Genomic DNA, 20,268 nt, shown 5'->3' with positions numbered 1-20,268 from the left:
AGCTGCCACTATTGGTGCCCTTGAGCAAGGCCCTTAAACCTCTGTGCTCTGACTCCAGCTTCCTAACATTACTGGGATATGCAAATATATAATAATTTCCTAGTTGGATTAATGAAGTATTCTTAAATTCTTAATCTTGTCATTCAGCTGAGACGAGATTTGGTCTCGTTTGATTCTTCATATTATTATAAAAAAAAAAAAAGATACCGTATTTTCCTGACTATAAGCCGCTACTTTTTTCACACACTTTGAATCCCGCGGCTTAAACAACGAAGCAGCTAATCTATTAATTTTTCCGGGTTTTTCCTGGTTTCACAAACTTCAAGCCAAAAAACTGAACCTCATAACATTAGACCAATGAATTTGCCGAACGGGTTCAGGTGAATCCTAAATATGGATGATGTACATCTGAAGGTTGACCTGCCGCTCACTCGCACTGTCTACAGGAAAAGCGAATCATTCGTCACGCTGAAAACAACCGGGCATGAAAAAACTAACTTCACCTGTGTTCTGAGCTGCACGGCATCGGGAGAAAAGCTTCTGTGATTTTTAAACGTGCAACGATGCCAAAAGATTAACTCTAGAGAGAAATTGTTGTGAAAGGAAGGAGGAAGACAGTGAACTTTATTGGTAGGCTACTGTTTAGATACAAGCCGTGTAACAGACATTGCCTTTAATTAAAGCCTGTGTAAAGTTCATTAGTTTCAATGTAGGCTTATAGACAGGTGCAGCTTATTTATGTTCAAAATAAAAATCTTTGTAAAATTCAGTGGGTGCGTCTTATATATGGGTGCGCTTATAGTCCGGAAATTACGGTACCTGAAAAAAGACCTGCTTCTGCTTCAGAGCCCAGGAACTTCAAACAATGAGGAAATCAGATTCTTCAGACAGACAGTGTTCTGGTGAAATGTGACTATGTAATAGCGATATTGTGATCAGGTGTTATGTACAAACCGTGTTTGTTTTTGTCATTAGAGATGTTGAATAAGATATGAATAGATATAATGGCGAATGGTTAAATGTTTTATTAGCAGGACGACTCAGGTAGGACGTTTTGGAGACGAGGTGATTAAGATGGTTTGGTCATGTGCAGAGGAGGAACACAGGGTATATCAGTAAAAAAAATGCTGAGGAAGGAGGAAAAGAGGAAGGCCAAGACAAAGGTTTATCAATGTGCAGCTTCCGGGTGAACAGTCTGTTGTTTACTGATGGCCGTAAGCTGCTGTAATAATGGCTGTAATAATGGCTGTAATAATGGCTGTAATAAGCTGCTTTGAGACAATATCCATTGTTAATCGTGCTCTACAAAAAAAATGAGTAGAGTATAGTAGGAGTAGAGTAAGGTGTTGGCAGGGGACAGTGTATGTAGACAGCATCAGATGGTGGTCTGTAGGATGTCTTTAGAGGTGAAAAAGAAAAGAAGGAGTGTGAAGACTGAAAGAAGAATAAGATGGTGGAAACTGAAGGAGGAAGACTGTAGTGTGAGATTCAGGGAAGAGGTCAGCCAGGGGCTCTGTGGTGGTGAAGAGGTGCTCAATGATTGGGCAACTACTGCAGAAGTGATAATGGAGACAGCTAGGAAGGTTCTTGGTGTGACATCTGGAAATAGAAAGGAAGACAAAGAGACATGGTGGTGGAATAAGGAAGTGCAGGAAAGCATAAGGAGAAAGAGGTTGGCGAAACAGAATTGGGCTCAGCAGAAGGATGAGAAAAGTAGGCAGGAGTACAAGGAGATGCGGCAGCAGGTGAAGAGGGATGTGGCGAAAGCCAAGGAAAAAGCATATGAGGAGCTGTATGAGAAGTTGGACACAAGGAAGGAGAAAAGGATGTGTACCTATTGGCCAGGCAGATTGACTGAGCTGGAAAGGATGTGCTGCAAATTAGAGCAATAAATGATGTAGATGAAAATGTGTTGACTAGTGAGGAGAGCGTGTTGAGAAAATGGAGGGAGTACTTTGAAAAGCTGATGAATGAGAAAAATAAAAGAGAGTGCGAAGGTTGGAAGGTGTGGAGATGGTGAAGCAGAAAGTGGATAGGATTAGTAACGAAGAAGTCAGAGCAGCGATTAAGAAGATGAAAAAGTCAGTTGGAAAGTCAGTTGGACTGGATGACATACATGTAGAAGCATGGAGATGTTTAGGAGAGATGGCAGTGGAGTTTTTAACAAGATTGTTCAACAAGATATTGAAAGGTGAGAGGATGCCTGAGGAATGGAGAAGGAATGTGCTAGTACCAGTTTTTAAGAATAAGGGAGATGTGTAGACCTGCAGTAACTACAGTGGAATAAAGTTGATCAGTCACACCATTAAGTTATGGGAAAGAGTAGTGGATGCCAGGCTGAAAGAAGAGGTGACCACAGACACAATATTTGCTTTGAGAATGTTGATAGAGAAGTATAAAGAAGGTGAGAAGAAGTTGCATTGTGTGTTTGTGAATCTTGAGAAAGCTCACAACAGGGTGCCAAGAGACAGTTGTGGTACTGTATGAGGAAGTCTGGTGTGGCAGAGAAATATGTGAGGTTTAAAATGACTATTAGGAGGGCCGTGAATGTAATGCGTTTTGGAGACTAAGTGAGAGAAGCCTGATTGAGATGGTTTGGACATGTGCAGAGGAGGGACATGGGGTATATAGTTTGTAGAATGCTGAGGTTGGAGCTGCCATTAAGAAAGAAATGAGGAAGCCCAAGGTGTAGGTTTATAGATTTGGTGAGGGAAGACATGCAGGTAGTTGATTTGAAAGAGGCAGATGTAGAGGACGGGGGGTAAGGAGACGGATGATCCGCTGTGGAGACCCTGAACAGGAGCAGCCCAAAGAAGAAGAATATGGCGAATGGACATTCTGTGCCACAATGATAAGGATGTTTTCCCTTTTGAGTCTGGTTCCTCACAAGGATCCTTCCTTTTCTCTGTAAAGCTGCTTTGGGACAATATCCATTGTTAAACGTGCTCTACAAAAAAACTGAGTAGAGTAGAGTAGAGTAGGAGTAGAGTAAGGTGTTGGCAGGGGACAGTGTATGTAGACAGCATCGGATGGTGGTCTGTAGGATGGCTTTGACGGTGAAAAAGAAAAGAAGGAGTGTGAAGACTGAAAGAAGAATAAGATGGTGGAAACTGAAGGAGGGAGACTGTAGTGTGAGATTCAGGGAAGAGGTCAGTCAGGGGCTCTGTGGTGGTGAAGAGGTGCTCAATGATTGGGCAACTACTGCAGAAGTGATAATGGAGACAGCTAGGAAGGTTCTTGGTGTGACATCTGGAAATAGTAAGGAAGACAAAGAGACATGGTGGTGGAATAAGGAAGTGCAGGAAAGCATAGGGAGCAAGAGGTTGGCGAAACAGAATTGGGCTCAGCAAAAGGATCAGAAAAGTAGGCAGGAGTACAAGGAAATGCGGCAGCAGGTGAAGAGGGATGTGGCGAAAGCCAAGGAAAAAGCATATGAGGAGCTGTATGAGAAGTTGGACACAAGGAAGGAGAAAAGGATGTGTACCTATTGGCCAGGCAGATTGACTGAGCTGGAAAGGATGTGCTGCAAATTAGAGCAATAAAGGATGTAGATGAAAATGTGTTGACTAGTGAGGAGAGCGTGTTGAGAAAATGGAGGGAGTACTTTGAGAAGCTGATGAATGAGAAAAATAAAAGAGAGAGAAGGTTGGAAGGTGTGGAGATGGTGAAGCAGAAAGTGGATAGGATTAGTAACGAAGAAGTGAGAGCAGCGATTAAGATTATGAGGAAAGTCAGTTGGACCAGATGACACACATGTAGAAGCATGGCTATGTTAAGGAGAGATGGCAGTGGAGTTTTTAACCAGCTTATTTAACAAAATTTTGAAAGGTGAGAGGATGCCTGAGGAATGGAGAAGGAATGTGTTGGTACCGATCTTTAAGAATAAGGGAGATGTGCAGACCTGCAGTAACTACAGGGGAATAAAGTTGATCAGTCACACCATGAAGTTATGGGAAATAGTAGTGAAAACCAGGCTAAAAGAAGAGGTGACCACAGACAAAATATTTGCTTTGAGAATGTTGATAGAGAAGTATAAAGAAGGTGAGAAGAAGTTGCATTGTGTGTTTGTGAATCTTGAGAAAGCTCACAACAGGGTGCCAAGAGACAGTTGTGGTACTGTATGAGGAAGTCTGGTGTGGCAGAGAAATATGTGAGGTTTAAAATGACTATTAGGAGGGCCGTGAATGTAGGGTGTTTGAAGACTAAGTGAGAGAAGCCTGATTGAGATGGTTTGGACATGTGCAGAGGAGGGACATGGGGTATTTAGTTTGGAGAATGCTGAGGTTGGAGCTGCCATTAAGAAAGAAATGAGGAAGCCCAAGGAGTAGGTTTATAGATTTGGTGAGGGAAGACATGCAGGTAGTTGATTTGAAAGAGGCAGATGTAGTGGACGGGGGGTAAGGAGATGGATGATCCGCTGTGGAGACCCTGAACAGGAGCAGCCCAAAGTAGAAGAATATGGCGAATGGACATTCTGTGCCACAATGATAAGGATGTTTTCCCTTTTGAGTCTGGTTCCTCACAAGGATCCTTCCTTTATCTCTGTAAAGCTGCTTTGGGACAATATCCATTGTTAAACGTGCTCTACAAAAAAACTGAGTAGAGTAGGAGTAGAGTAAGGTGTTGGCAGGGGACAGTGTATGTAGACAGCATCGGATGGTGGTCTGTAGGATGGCTTTGGAGGTGAAAAAGAAAAGAAGGAGAGTGAAGACTGAAAGAAGAATAAGATGGTGGAAACTGAAGGAGGAAGACTGTAGTGTGAGATTCAGGGAAGAGGTCAGTCAGGGGCTCTGTGGTGGTGAAGAGGTGCTGGATGTTTGGGCAACTACTGCAGAAGTGATAATGGAGACAGCTAGGAAGGTTCTTGGTGTGATATCTGGAAATAGTAAGGAAGACAAAGAGACATGGTGGTGGAATAAGGAAGTGCAGGAAAGCATAAGAAGAAAGAGGTTGGCGAAACAGAATTGGGCTCAGCAGAAGGATGAGAAAAGTAGGCAGGAGTACAAGGAGATGTGGCAGCAGGTGAAGAGGGATGTGGCGAAAACCAAGGAAAAAGCATATGAGGATCTGTATGAAAAGTTAGACACAAGGAAGGAGAAAAGGATTTGTACCCATTGGCCAGGCAGAGGACCGAACTGGAAAGGATGTGCTGCAAATTAGAGCAATAAATGATGTAGATGAAAATGTGTTGACTAGTGAGGAGAGCGTGTTGAGGAAATGGAGGGAGTACTTTTAGAAGCTGATGAATGAGAAAAATAAAAGAGAGAGAAGGTTGGATGGTGTGGAGATGGTGAAGCAGAAAGTGGATGACCACAGACACAATATTTGTTTTGAGAATGTTGATAGAGAAGTATAAAGAAGGTGAGAAGAAGTTGCATTGTGTGTTTGTGAATCTTGAGAAAGCTCACAACAGGGTGCCAAGAGACAGTTGTGGTACTGTATGAGGAAGTCTGGTGTGGCAGAGAAATATGTGAGGTTTAAAATGACTATTAGAAGGGCTGTGAATGTAGGGCGTTTTGGAGACTAAGTGAGAGAAGCCTGATTGAGATGGTTTGGACATGTGCAGAGGAGGGACATGGGGTATATAGTTTGTAGAATGCTGAGGTTGGAGCTGCCATGAAGAAAGAAATGAGGAAGCCCAAGGAGTAGGTTTATAGATTTTTTGAGGGAAGACATGCAGGTAGTTGGTTTAAAAGAGGCAGATGTAGAGGACAGGGGTGATCGAAACGGATGAAATGCTGTGGCTAATGGAAGCAGCTGAAAGAAAAAGAATTTGTTGTGGCCAGAGCTATCCACAGTGAAAGGGGTCCAATAATGTCGCCATTTTCACGTCGTTTGATTGGATGGTCAGAGAGCGCACTAGTCAGAGCACACACACTGCATCTGTATCAAAGTGCACAAGCTCAAATATATTCATGTGGATTTAATAGCTGTTTAATTCCTGTTTAATTCCACAATGGCTGACAGAGTAGAATAAAAGATGGACATTAGGAAAGGTCAGGCAAAATGTTTTTAAGCTTTTTCATGAACCATTTATACTTTTACATTATCTTACCTGGGGAATTTGCACAAAGTCACACAATTTGCCTTAATTTTAAATGACAAAATTTAAACTGAAACCTAAAATTATAAACTTTAATGAAATAAAAACCCAGGGTTTGAATGTTTTTCCCAGTGAGCTACTAATAATCCAGATATGTATGCATGTTAACTGGGTTTCTTGATTTAGAAAATCATTCTCACTGTATTGGGATACCTGTCTGTGATGCAGCACTCTGTTATACCTAGTTCTTGCATAATATTGATGGTTTCTGTAGTGTGAGCCATTAGATGTCTTAAGAGATTCAGGTAGGACATCACTGAAATCCTAGGCTTGAAATACATGGCCTGCCACTGTTATCTAATACTTCTGTATTAGAATGTACTGATAAATAATAAAAAAAAAATACATATAAAAAATGAATAACATTGTTTTATAGATTAAAAGTGAACAGAGGTATAAATACAGTGTATAGTCCAGATGCCATGCAAAAATGCAGCATGTGCACAGTTTTATATGTACTGTACGGTGCATGAATTTTTGAAGTGTTTAAGCCACTGGGTTACTGATTGGAATCCAGGGAATTGCCAAGCTGATACTCTTGGACCCTTGAGCAAGGCCCTTAACCCTCTTTGCTTCATGGTTGCTATATCATGACCAAGGCTGTGCTCAGTATGCAAAGAAAGAATTTCACTGTCTTGTAATTTACAGTATATCTGTGATCTGTATCTGTGATTTTCACATCAATATTTTTTTGCTGATATTTTAAGATAGTAAGAGACTACTGATATAATATTTATTGTATGCAGGTAAAAAGGTACAGTACACATGTATAGGGTCTGCAATTGGTTATGCAAAACCCTTTCCAACATTTAAGCATTTAGCTGTAGAACCAATGTATTCTAGTTGAAGTTTCTCTTTGAATATGCATTCTTTTAGTTGTCTATCTATCTATCTATCTATCTATCTATCTATCTATCTATCTATCTATCTATCTATCTATCTATCTATCTATCTATCTATCTATCTATCATCATAAAACACTACAAAATCTGTCATAAACACTTGCACAAAAATAAGCGTTTAGCATACAAATTCTTCTATCAGTCTGACTGATTACTGATAGGGTTTATAACCTTTTTCCTAAAGATTCAAAAAGGTAATGATTGAAATACTAACAACCAGTACTGTACTGACAGATGCAATACTGCTTCCAGAATAAAAAACATTTCGACCATTGAGTGGCTGCACAGGGCGAAAGTTTTCAGTCATGGCAGTCCTGTTATCAAACCACAGATCCGAGAATGCAGAGAGCTGTGGAAAAAGAGAGTGCACACAGCAGTAATCAGTGGTAATCAATTCTAGTCACAAAGATGCAATAGTGGAAAAATGAAACCCTGAGCATATTAAAAACTAGTGGACTAGATTCTCAGTGGATAGCATGATTGTTTTTTGTTTGTTTGCTTGCAACTAATGATTTCAAGCAGGTTGGGCAATAAGGTTTCACAAGCCCAAAGACTTGCATGACCCGAGATTGGCTAAGATTATGATCAGTGGCATACCATTTTATAAGTTAATATGTCTGAATGATAGAGGTAAACATGTTAGCTACACACACTTGTAACCACTTCTTAGTTTTGTATAAGACTGAGTAAAAATGTTGACCATAACTTACTTGCTGCTTGCTAAGTTTGGTGGTGTTTTCAAATACAGTCCAAATGACTGACTCTGAACAGTTGGGTGTAGTCAGAGAGCCATTATAGCGGAAGTACTTCATCAATTCACAGTGGGGAGGAAGAAGACTGTCCAAACTCACAGGTCCTACTGTGGTTTTGTTGCCTGAAAATGAATGCAATCAATAAAAATTAACAGTCAGCCTTCGTATATGATTAACTGACTTGGCACTTAAATCATAGCTTTGAACTTTGATTCAGTTCTCTCTGCCATAAATTAAATCCTCAGAAACAACAATAGGAACATGATAATGGATGAAGCCAGTAAAACTTGTGAGATTTACCAGGGTATTTGATGCTAGACAGTGCGTTTATGATGGAATCATATTTCATGTTTCTGTTGGGCGATTCCTGTAAGATAAGAATGAGCAACAAATGCTTTGACATAAAAATATATTCCATTACAAAGTTATTTAGGATTGATCATTTACAAGCAACAAAAAAGATTTACAAAATGGTCTTCAATAAGCATATATTTGATGTTTAATTAACGCTTGCATAATGATGAATATTTTATTAGCGCATCACAGAAAAATAAACCATTTACTGTAAGAGCCATCCATGTCATGTATGTATGAATGAAACAAAACTACAAGTCATGAACAAAAACCTACTAATTCTTTATTAATGCTGCAAGTCATAGGATTAATTAATTAATTGCATTACTGTACTTAAGTATGTTTATTTTAAATATTCATAATGTGTCAGAATATTCTCAGGAACTTTTACTTTACTACCTATTAATCCGCAAATACAATCCTTCCTTTCTTTTTTAACCCTATTACATTTCATAAAAACATGTCTTTTGTGTGGACTAAGCTTAGTATGTGTTTTTAAATGACAAAGAAAATCCCTCAAAAAATTGAGAATGCATGAATTATTAAAATATACACATAGTTCTCATAGATCAGTACTTTTCCTTTTTATATTGTACTTACATTTTTTCTTAGTTGCTTTGGAGCGTTTCTCAGATCAGAAATGTAATTCAACCTCTACGTCATTTAGCCACTTGTGCACATCATAAAAACATTTCTTGTTGTTTTGATCAAATTGCGCATGCTTTAGTACATTCATTTCATTGATTGTGTACAATTATCTGCTGTTTCCTACATTATCAGTTGTTTATGTCATGTTGATCAAAACATATTATACTGAATAGTTTTAACCTCCAAAACATCTAGGCATCAGTTTATTAAATAAGCCATAGAATGCAAAATAGTTAAACCAGTTGTCAGAATCTGTCGAGCTTAAACTTCTATAAAAAACTTTTTTGTAAATGTGACTTTAATTGATAATTTGTGCAGATGAACTTTCAATATAACTAATGATGGTGAGTGAATGGCATCAGATCAACCAGTAATCAAATAGTTCTCTTAAACAGTGGTCCCCAGCCCACGGGCCGCGGACCAGCACCGGTCTGTGGGTCAATTGATACTGGGCCACACAGAAAAAATACATAACTTACATTATTTCCATTTTATTTCTTTTCTGATTCTGAATGATTCTGAATGATTCTGACATAATGACTGGACATTTTGACTACTCTTGTAAGTGAACATCGAAAAAAAGGACGTGTTATTCTGATGGCAATGATATGTTCATGAAAACAAATACTTACTTTTGAGAGATGAACTAAGAATTTTGTACAGACTTTTGTAAGAAATCCAATGTGTTGTGCTGTTTGTACAAATTGTGTTGAGAATGCATTTGCTGATTTGCAAATATTAATTATGATTCGAGAAATGCTCCAAAGCAACTGAGAAAATCTTTGTTTGCAGAGCATTTGTACTTTTGCAGAGCATTTGTACTTTTACAGGAATGGTGTTCTAATATATATTTGGTTAATTCTGAGACAATATACATGATTATCTCTATCTATCTATGTATGTTACAAAGATTAAGATAATAAGCTAACAAGCTGTTATTATTTAAGTTTAGTAGTTATTATAATGGCTATTGATATATGACTATATGTTATTTCCTGATGTGATAAAGATTTTGCATGACTTAATGTATCATTATGAAAGCATTTGTATAAGTGATCATATGTGCTATGGATGTTACAGTAGTTAAGATAAGTTACGATGTGCAGTTTCTTCTATAGTATAACTATATTTTAATTTTGTTTATTGTATTATTTAAAACAAAACAAAAAAAACCCAGACCTGGTACAACATTCCAAGAACTGCTAGTCCAAGTGGGTCTTTAGTAGCTTCTGAAACCGAACTGTAACTTTTTTTTATGTGAACAATATGCATCTGAGGAGAAAAAATACACTTGTCATTTCTCTATTCACATCTATCTATAAAATGAGAGAGAGAGAGAGAGAGAGAGAGAGAGAGAGAGAGAGAGAGAGAGAGAGAGAGAGAGTAAGAAATACCTCCATAGGGTACTGCTCTCCATCAATAGTGTGCTCTGATCCTGGTCCACCATTCTTGCCCCAATGAAAATGAACTTCCACTGCTTTGTATTCACCTGTGAGCCCGGCATTACTGATCACAGCCTCACCTGACAAGTTTAACTTAACTGGATAAGAAAAACAGTGATTAGCTCCAATCCATCGGACATCCAGGCACAATAAACACTAATTAAATATGCATTTATTTTTATTTTTTTAAATGTCTCTGGCATGAAGAAGTTAGTGTTCACTCAATAATGATTTCATACAGTATGTTGCTATTTACAAATTGTTCAGGAGCTCCTGGTTACACAACTAAAACATACTGTATAAGACAGTAGAAGCGACTTTACTCATAATCACACACTCTGGGGCTCATGATGTTTCTCACTCTCCGGTGTATGTAATGCTTAAATGATTTATAATCACACACTTGGTTTCACCCAAATGAGGATGGGTTCCCCTTTTGAGTCTGGTTTGTTTCTTCCACATACCATCTAAGGGAGTTTGAAATTTTTTTATTTATTCCTATAATTCTTACATTATGTAAAGCTGATTTGAGACAGTCCATTGTTAGAAGCACTACAGAAACGAAATTGAATTGAAATGTAACAGGGTCTTTTGTATACTTTCTGTATAATTATTCTGAATAATTACTTACCTGTGTGACCATTATTTGTGATAATGCTTTCAAAAGCATGTTGGTAACCATCAAATTTGAAGGGGGGCAGGTGGTTAATAGTCACCTTTCGTGTTACAATGTTAATAGGTGACTGTTTTTTGCCGCCACAAGTTGATGCTACGTCCTTCCATTCATCTGGTCCTACAAAGAAACAATAGGGTATGATCAATTATTTTGTTGAGAAAACTATTTTACCAAATTTTAAATGTAAAAATTGTTTTGTAAAATAATTATTAGAACTCACCTTTGCATGAGTTGTCACAAGAGACCTGGGATTTATAGCACCACTCTGAAAGAGCAATTTAACTTTATGACATGTCAGACTTATTGTTGCGGCTAAAATAGGGCCTATTCATTTACACTACTTTGAATATTCTGTTTGCACAATAGACTAATGCTGAAATGCTCTATAACCATATGCATCAGTTCTCAGACAATAAACCTAAATCATCAAAAGTGCATTTCAAATACAACACCTCACAAATCAATTAGGACATTTTATATTTAAAGGAGATAGAAGCTTAATAAATAAAAATACTAACTTACATATTAATGATGAAAATGATAAACCTGAATGCTTCATTTGGCACATTTGAATATGAACCACACTTTAGTGGTGCATGTTGCAATGTATTTCTTAACCTGCAGCAAGTTTGTTAGCCAGTGGTTAAAAACCGTTTGACAGTTCCCCAAAGTTGGGTAGTTTGACTTTTTTGTGAAATTTACTAAGATGTGGCCCTAACCAGAATCACCACTGTACCTCTCTTAACACTGTTTAAAATCAGGCTATATATATATATATATATATATATATATATATATATATATATATATATATATATATATATATATAAATTTTAATTAAAATAATTTTTTACAGTATGATAATTTTTATAAATAATGTATGAATGCCATTTTATGTGATCTTTATGTGAGTCTGTATTAAAGTTTGATAGCATATTTCAAAGTACACAATGCCTTTGAATAAGGGTTTAAACTCATAATCGGTGGATCTAACATATCAACTTATAGATCACATACACATCACCTATAAAGACACCAATAAAAACTCGAAGCTTCACAGTAAAATACAGTTAATACCTATACACACTCTATGCATTTAAAAAAACAAAATGAAATCTAAATGAATTGAATTGAAATGACATACCTGCACCCATAGCCACCCCTGAAAGAGAATATAAAAGGGCCAATATCTTTAAGATTTGCATCTTGCTTTGCTTGTTTGCTACAAAAGCCAAACAAGATTACTATTACCGTAATAGTAATGCATAGAGAATGAGCCTTTTTATAGTTTATAGCCCTTCGGTATCTTACAACACATATCAGTAACTCCTCCTTTCTGATGTACTTACAACATGAAAAATGTGTTTGCATAAGGATGTAGCAAGAATATAATGGGCATAATTTAAAGCTAAGACAGTTTTATGTGTTTTGATTGCGGAAGAAACTAGAAAAGCTATAAAACTTTATGATAGGTTTTGAGAACTCACTTCTTTATCATGTGTGAAAATGTTACATACATTAAAAAAGCAACATAGTGTTTGATTATGGGGTTAGACCACCATCAGACAACTCTAACAGCCTTAATACAATGGCAAAGTTTCCGGAAGGAGCGTACTGGAGAGAGAAGCATCTATATGCATTTAGGGAGATGGTAGCTCTGTCGTTAAAATCTTGGAGCTCTAAATGTTTCAAGTTAAAATCCCAGCAACGTCAAGCTGCCACTTGTGGGTCCTTGAGCAAAGTCCTTGAACCTCAATTGCTCAAATGAAGTTGCTCTGGATAGGTGTGTCTGCCAAATGCTATAAATATATTGATAAGCTATTTCTCCAATTTGTGTTTGTGTTGATTGTGGTTATTTTATAAGCATATTCCATTCACCAAAAACAAAACAATCACAGGGAATTGGAATTATGTCCTAAACATGACATTAAAAACATCTGGTCAGTGAAAACCATGATTGAATTTAATCATAGCCTTGCGTTATAGGATTATTTAATTTGTTTTTGTTACATAGAAATAGGACCAGGCCTCCTTGCTTCCACATTTCAGAATATATGAAAAGCACTTGAAAGAAATTAAATCTCTAAAGGTTTTATTTATACAAAACCTGTTATCAGTACTTTTATATATTCATTTAAATGTGTATATTAATTACATTTTAACTAAGATCAACACTAAAAAAGAAAAAAGGTATGAACATTTAAAACTTAAGATTATAATTTTATTATAAATAACTCACATAGACACACTGATTAAATCATCCAATAATTTGTTTAGTAATTTATTAACATTAACACACTTTTACACTATTTCAAATAATAAACATTTTTGTCTACCCTGTACAGTAAAATGTGGTAAAATGTAGATTTTTCTAGCATCTGTAAATGCTGATTTTATTTACAAACTTTTCCTTTTCCTTTAGCATTTTTAAAGTCGTCTCTGCGCTCATGCTGTTTTGAACAAATAATAATCCATTTTTAAATAGTGCAAAATAAGGCTCAGTTTAATTAAGTAATACTTTATAATCAAATATACTTCATGACAGCTCACATAGCTGCTTCACAAGCATGCCTGTTTAGCTTCTTGCTTAGCAACCAACGAAACATTCATTTGTTATGGCACCACCGAAATGCATTCATGGTGGGAACTCACATTAAAACGGTGATATTAACTGGTTTCACTTCAGGTGAGTAACAGTTATTTAAATGGATAGAGAGCCTTTTCTTATGCTGCTTGTCTTGATTGGCAAACTAGTGTAGAGGTTTGTTAGAGTATAGAGGCCCCTATCCAAGCCCAAGGCCCAAGGCAATTTGCGTATAGCCAGTGCATGCCCTGCATAGAAATAATATCACAATTTCCAACCAACTGTTCAATCTTTCTTAAAGCCCAATTGACATTCTTTCCACAGCTTCACCACCATAAGACATACCAGTTGGAAGTAAAATGCCAAAGTGTTCCCTTGGATTATGGCCATAGCTAATAAATCACTAATAAAGGTACAGCAGGTAGCAACATACATCTGTACATTTAAGTACAAATAAGCAATACAACTACAAACAATAGGAGACAGAAAAGGTGTGATGACATATAGGCCCAAATGGACATACCACTAAGAAACGATGGCAAACATATGAATAATGTCTAAAACACAGAAGAGAGAAAGTAACTACAGTTTGACTGCTATGAATCCACCAGGGAAAACTATGAAGTAGCAGAAAAGACCATGGGAAACTTGCAATGCAGCAGGTTAGAAAAGTGGAGCCCAAGGCCAGGATGAAATACACAAGTTTGCACAATGTCTCATATTGCTGAAGATAAACAAGCAGAACAAGAACTTGGTAGTGAGCAGCATCCCAATAGTACATGAGAAGAAGCAATATGCCACACAAATGGACTGATAAGCAAAAGCAAAATTTACTACTAAATCAACTCGCAGATGACCTGGAAAAACTGCCAGGAGACACAAAGTGTGACACTAACAGTTTCCACTTTACCTACAGGTGATAATGGCATTAAAAGATTATGAAATTCCTGTAACTCATTGCAGGCCTTCAGCTTTAAAGTATATTCAGAGGAAAGTAGGAAGAAAATAAACTTGATTTAAAGGAAAGAGTTGGTCAAAGCAGAGGGAGAAAGGAAAAAAGTGGTAAATACAAGTTTGTGTTTTAAGGGTACCAGTGGTGATTGACAAAGTAGGGTTAGCATAGGCATGACAGTGCAATGTGTGTTACAATTGTAATTCAATTGTGCAAGTGTATGTACTTTTCCATTCACTAAATTATAAAGGAAATAAGTAACAAACAAAATAACACATTTAGAAAATTACAGCAGTGACAAAATTACAAAATTCAATTCAATTCAATTCAATTCATTTTTATTTGTATAGCGCTTTTAACAATGAACATTGTCTCAAAGCAGCTTTACACAGAAAATGTGGTGATTAAATGTAAATATGTTCTTTGTCCCTGATGAGCAACTGTGGCAAGGAAAAACTCCCCAAGATGGCATAAGGAAGAAACCTTGAGAGGAACCAGACTCAAGAGGGAACCCATCCTCATCTGGGTTGCACCAAATGTCCATTTCAAGCATATATACAAAGTTGCGGGGTACAGTGATGATGATCAGAAGCTAACTGCACTCCCGAGTCAGTGCAGCAGACCGCCGACACCAACTACAGTCCAATCCGTCCTCAAAAGCACCCGTTCTACTCCGGAATTATATGGAACCACCCAAGGTGTTGATGAGAGACCGTCCCAAGCTGCACAGAAGTGTGAAGATCCACAGAGGGGAGAGGGGCAGGAACAGTGGTCACTGGAGCCTCAGGAGCATGTTTAACTCGACCGAGAGAAAAAAAAGTGTAAATGTAAGAAAAAAGTATATACATATACAGGGAGTGCAGAATTATTAGGCAAGTTGTATTTTTGAGGATTAATTTTATTTGAGGATTTAATTTGAACAACAACCATGTTCTCAATGAACACAAAAAACTCATTAATATCAAAGCTGAATATTTTTGGAAGTAGTTTTTAGTTTTAGCTATTTTAGGGGATATCTGTGTGTGCAGGTGACTATTACTGTGCATAATTATTAGGCAACAACAAAAACAAATTCATACCCATTTCAATTATTTATTTTTACCAGTGAAACCAATATAACATCTCAACATTCACAAATATACATTTCTGACATTCAAAACCAAACAAAACAAATCAGTGACCAATATAGCCACCTTTCTTTGCAAGGACACTCAAAAGCCTGCCATCCATGGATTCTGTCAGTGTTTTGATCTGTTCACCATCAACATTGCGTGCAGCAGCAACCACAGCCTCCCAGACACTGTTCAGAGAGGTGTACTGTTTTCCTCCTTGTAAATCGCACATTTGATGATGGACCACAGGTTCTCAATGGGGTTCAGATCAGGTGAACAAGGAGGCCATATCATTAGATTTTCTTCTTTTATACCCTTTCTTGCCAGCCACGCTGTGGAGTACTTGGACGTGTGTGATGGAGCATTGTCCTGCATGAAAATCATGTTTTTCTTGAAGGATGCAGACTTCTTCCTGTACCACTGCTTGAAGAAGGTGTCTTCCAGAAACTGGCAGTAGGACTGGGAGTTCAGCTTGACTCCATCCTCAACCCGAAAAGGCCCCACAAGCTCATCTTTGATGATACCAGCCCAAACCAGTACTCCACCTCCACCTTGCTGGCGTCTGAGTCGGACTGGAGCTCTCTGCCCTTTACCAATCCAGCCACGGGCCCATCCATCTGGCCCATCAAGACTCACTCTCATTTCATCAGTCCATAAAACCTTAGAAAATCAGTCTTGAGATATTTCTTGGCCCAGTCTTGACGTTTCAGCTTGTGTGTCTTGTTCAGTGGTGGTCGACTTTCTGCCTTTCTTACCTTGGCCATGTCTCTGAGTATTGCACACCTTGTGCTTTTGGGCACTCAGTGATGTTGCAGCTCTGAAATATGGCCAAACTGGTGGCAAGTGGCATCTTGGCAGCTGCACGCTTGACTTTTCTCAGTTCACGGGCAGTTATTTTGCGCCTTGGTTTTTCCACACGCTTCTTGCGACCCTGTCGACTATTTTGAATGAAACGCTTGATTGTTCGATGATCACGCTTCAGAAGCTTGGCTATTTTAAGACTGCTGCATCCCTCTGCAATATATCTCACTATTTTTGGCTTTTCTGAGCCTGTCAAGTCCTTCTTTTGACCCATTTTGCCAAAGGAAAGGAAGTTGCCTAATAATTATGCACACCTGATATAGGGTGTTGATGTCATTAGACCACACCCCTTCTCATTACAGAGATGCACATCACCTAATATGCTTAATTGGTAGTAGGCTTTCCAGCCTATACAGCTTGGAGTAAGACAACATGCATAACGAGGATGATGTGGTCAAAATACTAATTTGCCTAATAATTCTGCACTCCCTGTATACATTATATATCATTATATATATAATATTGTTTAATGTAAACATGGACTATAATAGTCTATAATGTTATTTGCTTTTATGAAAGTATTCAGATGTAAACTCAATAGTCTGTGAAGACAGAACTTCTGCAGACACGCAGTAGTTTCCGGGGCGCAACTATTTTATGCATTTTTATGGGATATGATTTAAAATATAGCGAAGTAAAATACTTCGAACAAAGCATACTTAAGTATGCTTGTACTTAAGTATGAAAGTAAAATTACAGATTAAAAAAATCAGCTATAAAAAGTATAAGTACAAAAAAAAATATTATTTCAATTACAGTAACACGAGCTAATGTAATTCCTTACTTTCCACCCTTGTTTTTTAATTACATAGTTTGTTGCATATTAAACAAAAGAAACATGCATGAGTCTTTCCAAACTTGTATGTTTTCTTCTTTCACACTTTCAACCACTTCCCAAATATTATTAAAAAACAATCGATAATTATTAACAAACAACATTGTACAACATTGAGTTGCTATTTTTTCACATTTTACAAATGCAATACATGCAAAAAAAGAAAGAAAAAAATTATATTTATTTATATATATATATATATATATATATATATATATATATATATATATATATATATATATATATATATATATATATATATATACAGTGAGGAAAATAAGTATTTGAACACCCTACTATTTTGCAAGTTCTCCCACTTAAAAATCATGGAGGGGTCTGAAATTGTCATCGTAGGTGCATGTTCACTGTGAGAGACATAATCTAAAAAAAAATATCCAGAAATCACAATATATGATTTTTTAACTATTTATATTCGTATGATACAGCTGCAAATAAGTATTTGAACACCTGTCTATCAGCTAGAATTCTGACCCTCAAAGACCTGTTAGTCTGCCTTTAAAATGTCCACCTCCACTACATTTATTATCCTAAATTAGATGCACCTGTTTGAGGTCGTTAGCTGCATAAAGACACCTGTCCACCTCATACAATCAGTAAGAATCCAACTACTAACATGGCCAAGATCAAAGAGCTGTCCAAAGACACTAGAGACAAAATTGTACACCTCCGCAAGGCTGGAAAGGGCTACGGGGAAATTGCCAAGCAGCTTGGTGAAAAAAGGTCCACTGTTGGACAATCATTAGAAAATAGAAGAAGCTAAACATGACTGTCAATCTCCCTCGGACTGGGGCTCCATGCAAGATCTCACCTAGTGGGGTCTCAATGATCCTAAGGAAGGTGAGAAATCAGCCCAGAACTACACGGGAGGAGCTGGTCAATGACCTGAAAAGAGCTGGGACCACCGTTTCCAAGGTTACTGTTGGTAATACACTAAGACATCATGGTTTGAAATCATGCATGGCACGGAAGGTTTCCCTGCTTAAACCAGCACATGTCCAGGCACGTCTTAAGTTTGCCAATGACCATTTGGATGATCCAGAGGAGTCATGGGAGGAAGTCATGTGGTCAGATGAGACCAAAATAGAACTTTTGGGTCATAATTCCACTAAACGTGTTTGGAGGAAGAAGAATGATGAGTACCATCCCAAGAACACCATCCCTACTGTGAAGCAGGGTGACTGCACTGTATTAAGGAGAGGATGGCCGGGGCCATGTATTGGTATAACAACCTCCTTCCCTCAGTTAGAGCATTGAAGATGGGTCGAGGCTGGGTCTTCCAACATGACAATGACACAAAGCACACAGCCAGGATAACCAAGGAGTGGCTCTGTAAGAAGCATATCAAGGTTCTGGCGTGGCCTAGCCAGTCTCCAGACCTAAACCCAATAGAGAATCTTTGGAGGGAGCTCAAACTCCATGTTTCTCAGCGACAGGCCAGAAACCTGACTGATCTAGAGAAGATCTGTGTGGAGAAGTGGGCCAAAATCCCTCATGCAGTGTACGCAAACCTGGTGAAAAACTACAGGAAACATTTGACCTCTGTAATTGCAAATATGTACCAAATATTAACATTGACTTTCTCAGGTGTTCAAAGACTTATTTGCAGCTGTATCATACAAAGAAATAGTTAAAAAATCATACATTGTGATTTCTGTTTTTTTTTTTTAGATTATGTCTCTCACAGTGGACATGCACCTACGATGACAATTTCAGACCCCTCCATGATTTATACACTCCATGTAGAAAAAACAGTGGGTAATATCTGTTAAAGTACAGCATTGACAACATACAACAGTACATTATAAACAACCAACACTGAAACAGCCTGTGGTGCTGCCACCTACTACAGCCCATGGTGCTGGCACCTACTACAGCCCGTGGTGCTGCCACCTACTACAGCCCGTGGTACTGCCACCTACTACAGCCCATGGTGCTGCCACCTACTACAGCCCGTGGTACTGCCACCTACTCAACATTCTCACGGTACGGTTCCCACCAAAGCCGTTGCCTAGCGACCTCCCGCGTTCTGCACGAGCCACTATGCTGAAACTGCTGGTTAGGGTCAACGCCCGTCTTCTGTGTGTGATTGACACCCAGCCCTGTGGTGGCCTGTGTGTGATTCAGTAACTTAATCACAATCCCAAAATACTGAAAAATAACCAGCGCAAAAATCAATCACTTAGTAAGAAAATAATAAAAACGGGGAATAAGAGACTCAACTATTCATGGTTCATGGCAGACACTGTTAATGTTGTTCACCAAATTTTAGTCTTTTGCCCAAAAATATATATTATCTTCTATAAGGGAATGTCCATAAGCATTTTTTTTAACAATTCTCTTAGATACCATGAAAATAAGGTGTGATCAGTGTTCCTGTCCTTTTCTTCTTTTATGCCTGATTCATCCCAATGCCCTACCTCTTGATGGAGTTTTCTTCAATTGGAGACCACTATGTGCAACTCTGGATGGTTCCACTTGAACAACCTAAAGATCCATGAAGATTCCTTTTGAGTCTGGTTTTCTTCCTCATATCTTCATATCCCCATTATGTCCTCACTCTTCCTGTGGTTTTTGCATCCACAGTTGCCATGGCACACTCATTAGGGATAAACTTATAGGGAAAAAACTTATACATTCCAGGTTTATAAACGCTTTATCTCTGTAAAGCTGCTTTGGGACAATATTAATTGTTAAAAGTGCTAAACACATAAAACTTAAATTGAATTGAAAATGGATTTAAAAACAAAACAATCATTCAATACATCACAAAATGCTGAATTTCCTTTTTAAGATCCTTCATGAGGCTTTTACTGCAGCCAAAATTAGTTGCTCTATGTTGTGGGTCTTTTTATCTTTAGTTTTGTCTTCAGTAAGTGTAAATGCTCAAGGTAACCAAGATAACATTTTTCAGAATGGTGTAAGTCATTATACATCATTGTTGTACACCTTTCCGTTACTGAATGTTAGTGGTTTAGGTAAATCCTGTGCATTTTAATTCATGAAGGTGTCTTTTGATTGAAAGTTTG

The 20,268-nt window shown here is 37.8% G+C and overlaps 1 protein-coding gene across 1 annotated transcript; it reads right to left on the bottom strand.

Moving 5' to 3' along the window:
- Positions 1–6,452: 6,452 nt before the first annotated feature.
- On the bottom strand, positions 6,453–12,161 carry ca4b (carbonic anhydrase IV b). The gene is made up of 8 exons (XM_046862233.1): positions 12,022–12,161; positions 11,098–11,142; positions 10,833–10,994; positions 10,154–10,299; positions 9,939–10,031; positions 8,058–8,124; positions 7,716–7,879; positions 6,453–7,354 (listed from the first exon to the last, which is right to left on the bottom strand). The coding sequence occupies exons 1-8, from the start codon at positions 12,080–12,082 to the stop codon at positions 7,184–7,186; spliced, it is 909 nt and encodes a 302-aa protein (XP_046718189.1). The 5' UTR covers positions 12,083–12,161; the 3' UTR covers positions 6,453–7,183.
- Positions 12,162–20,268: the final 8,107 nt, after the last annotated feature.

The sequence above is a fragment of the Silurus meridionalis genome, chromosome 12, assembly GCF_014805685.1.
Source record: "Silurus meridionalis isolate SWU-2019-XX chromosome 12, ASM1480568v1, whole genome shotgun sequence".
Taxonomy (NCBI): domain Eukaryota; kingdom Metazoa; phylum Chordata; class Actinopteri; order Siluriformes; family Siluridae; genus Silurus; species Silurus meridionalis.
The sequence above is the reverse complement of the archived record's forward strand: the minus strand, read 5'-3'. Positions and strand labels throughout refer to the sequence as shown.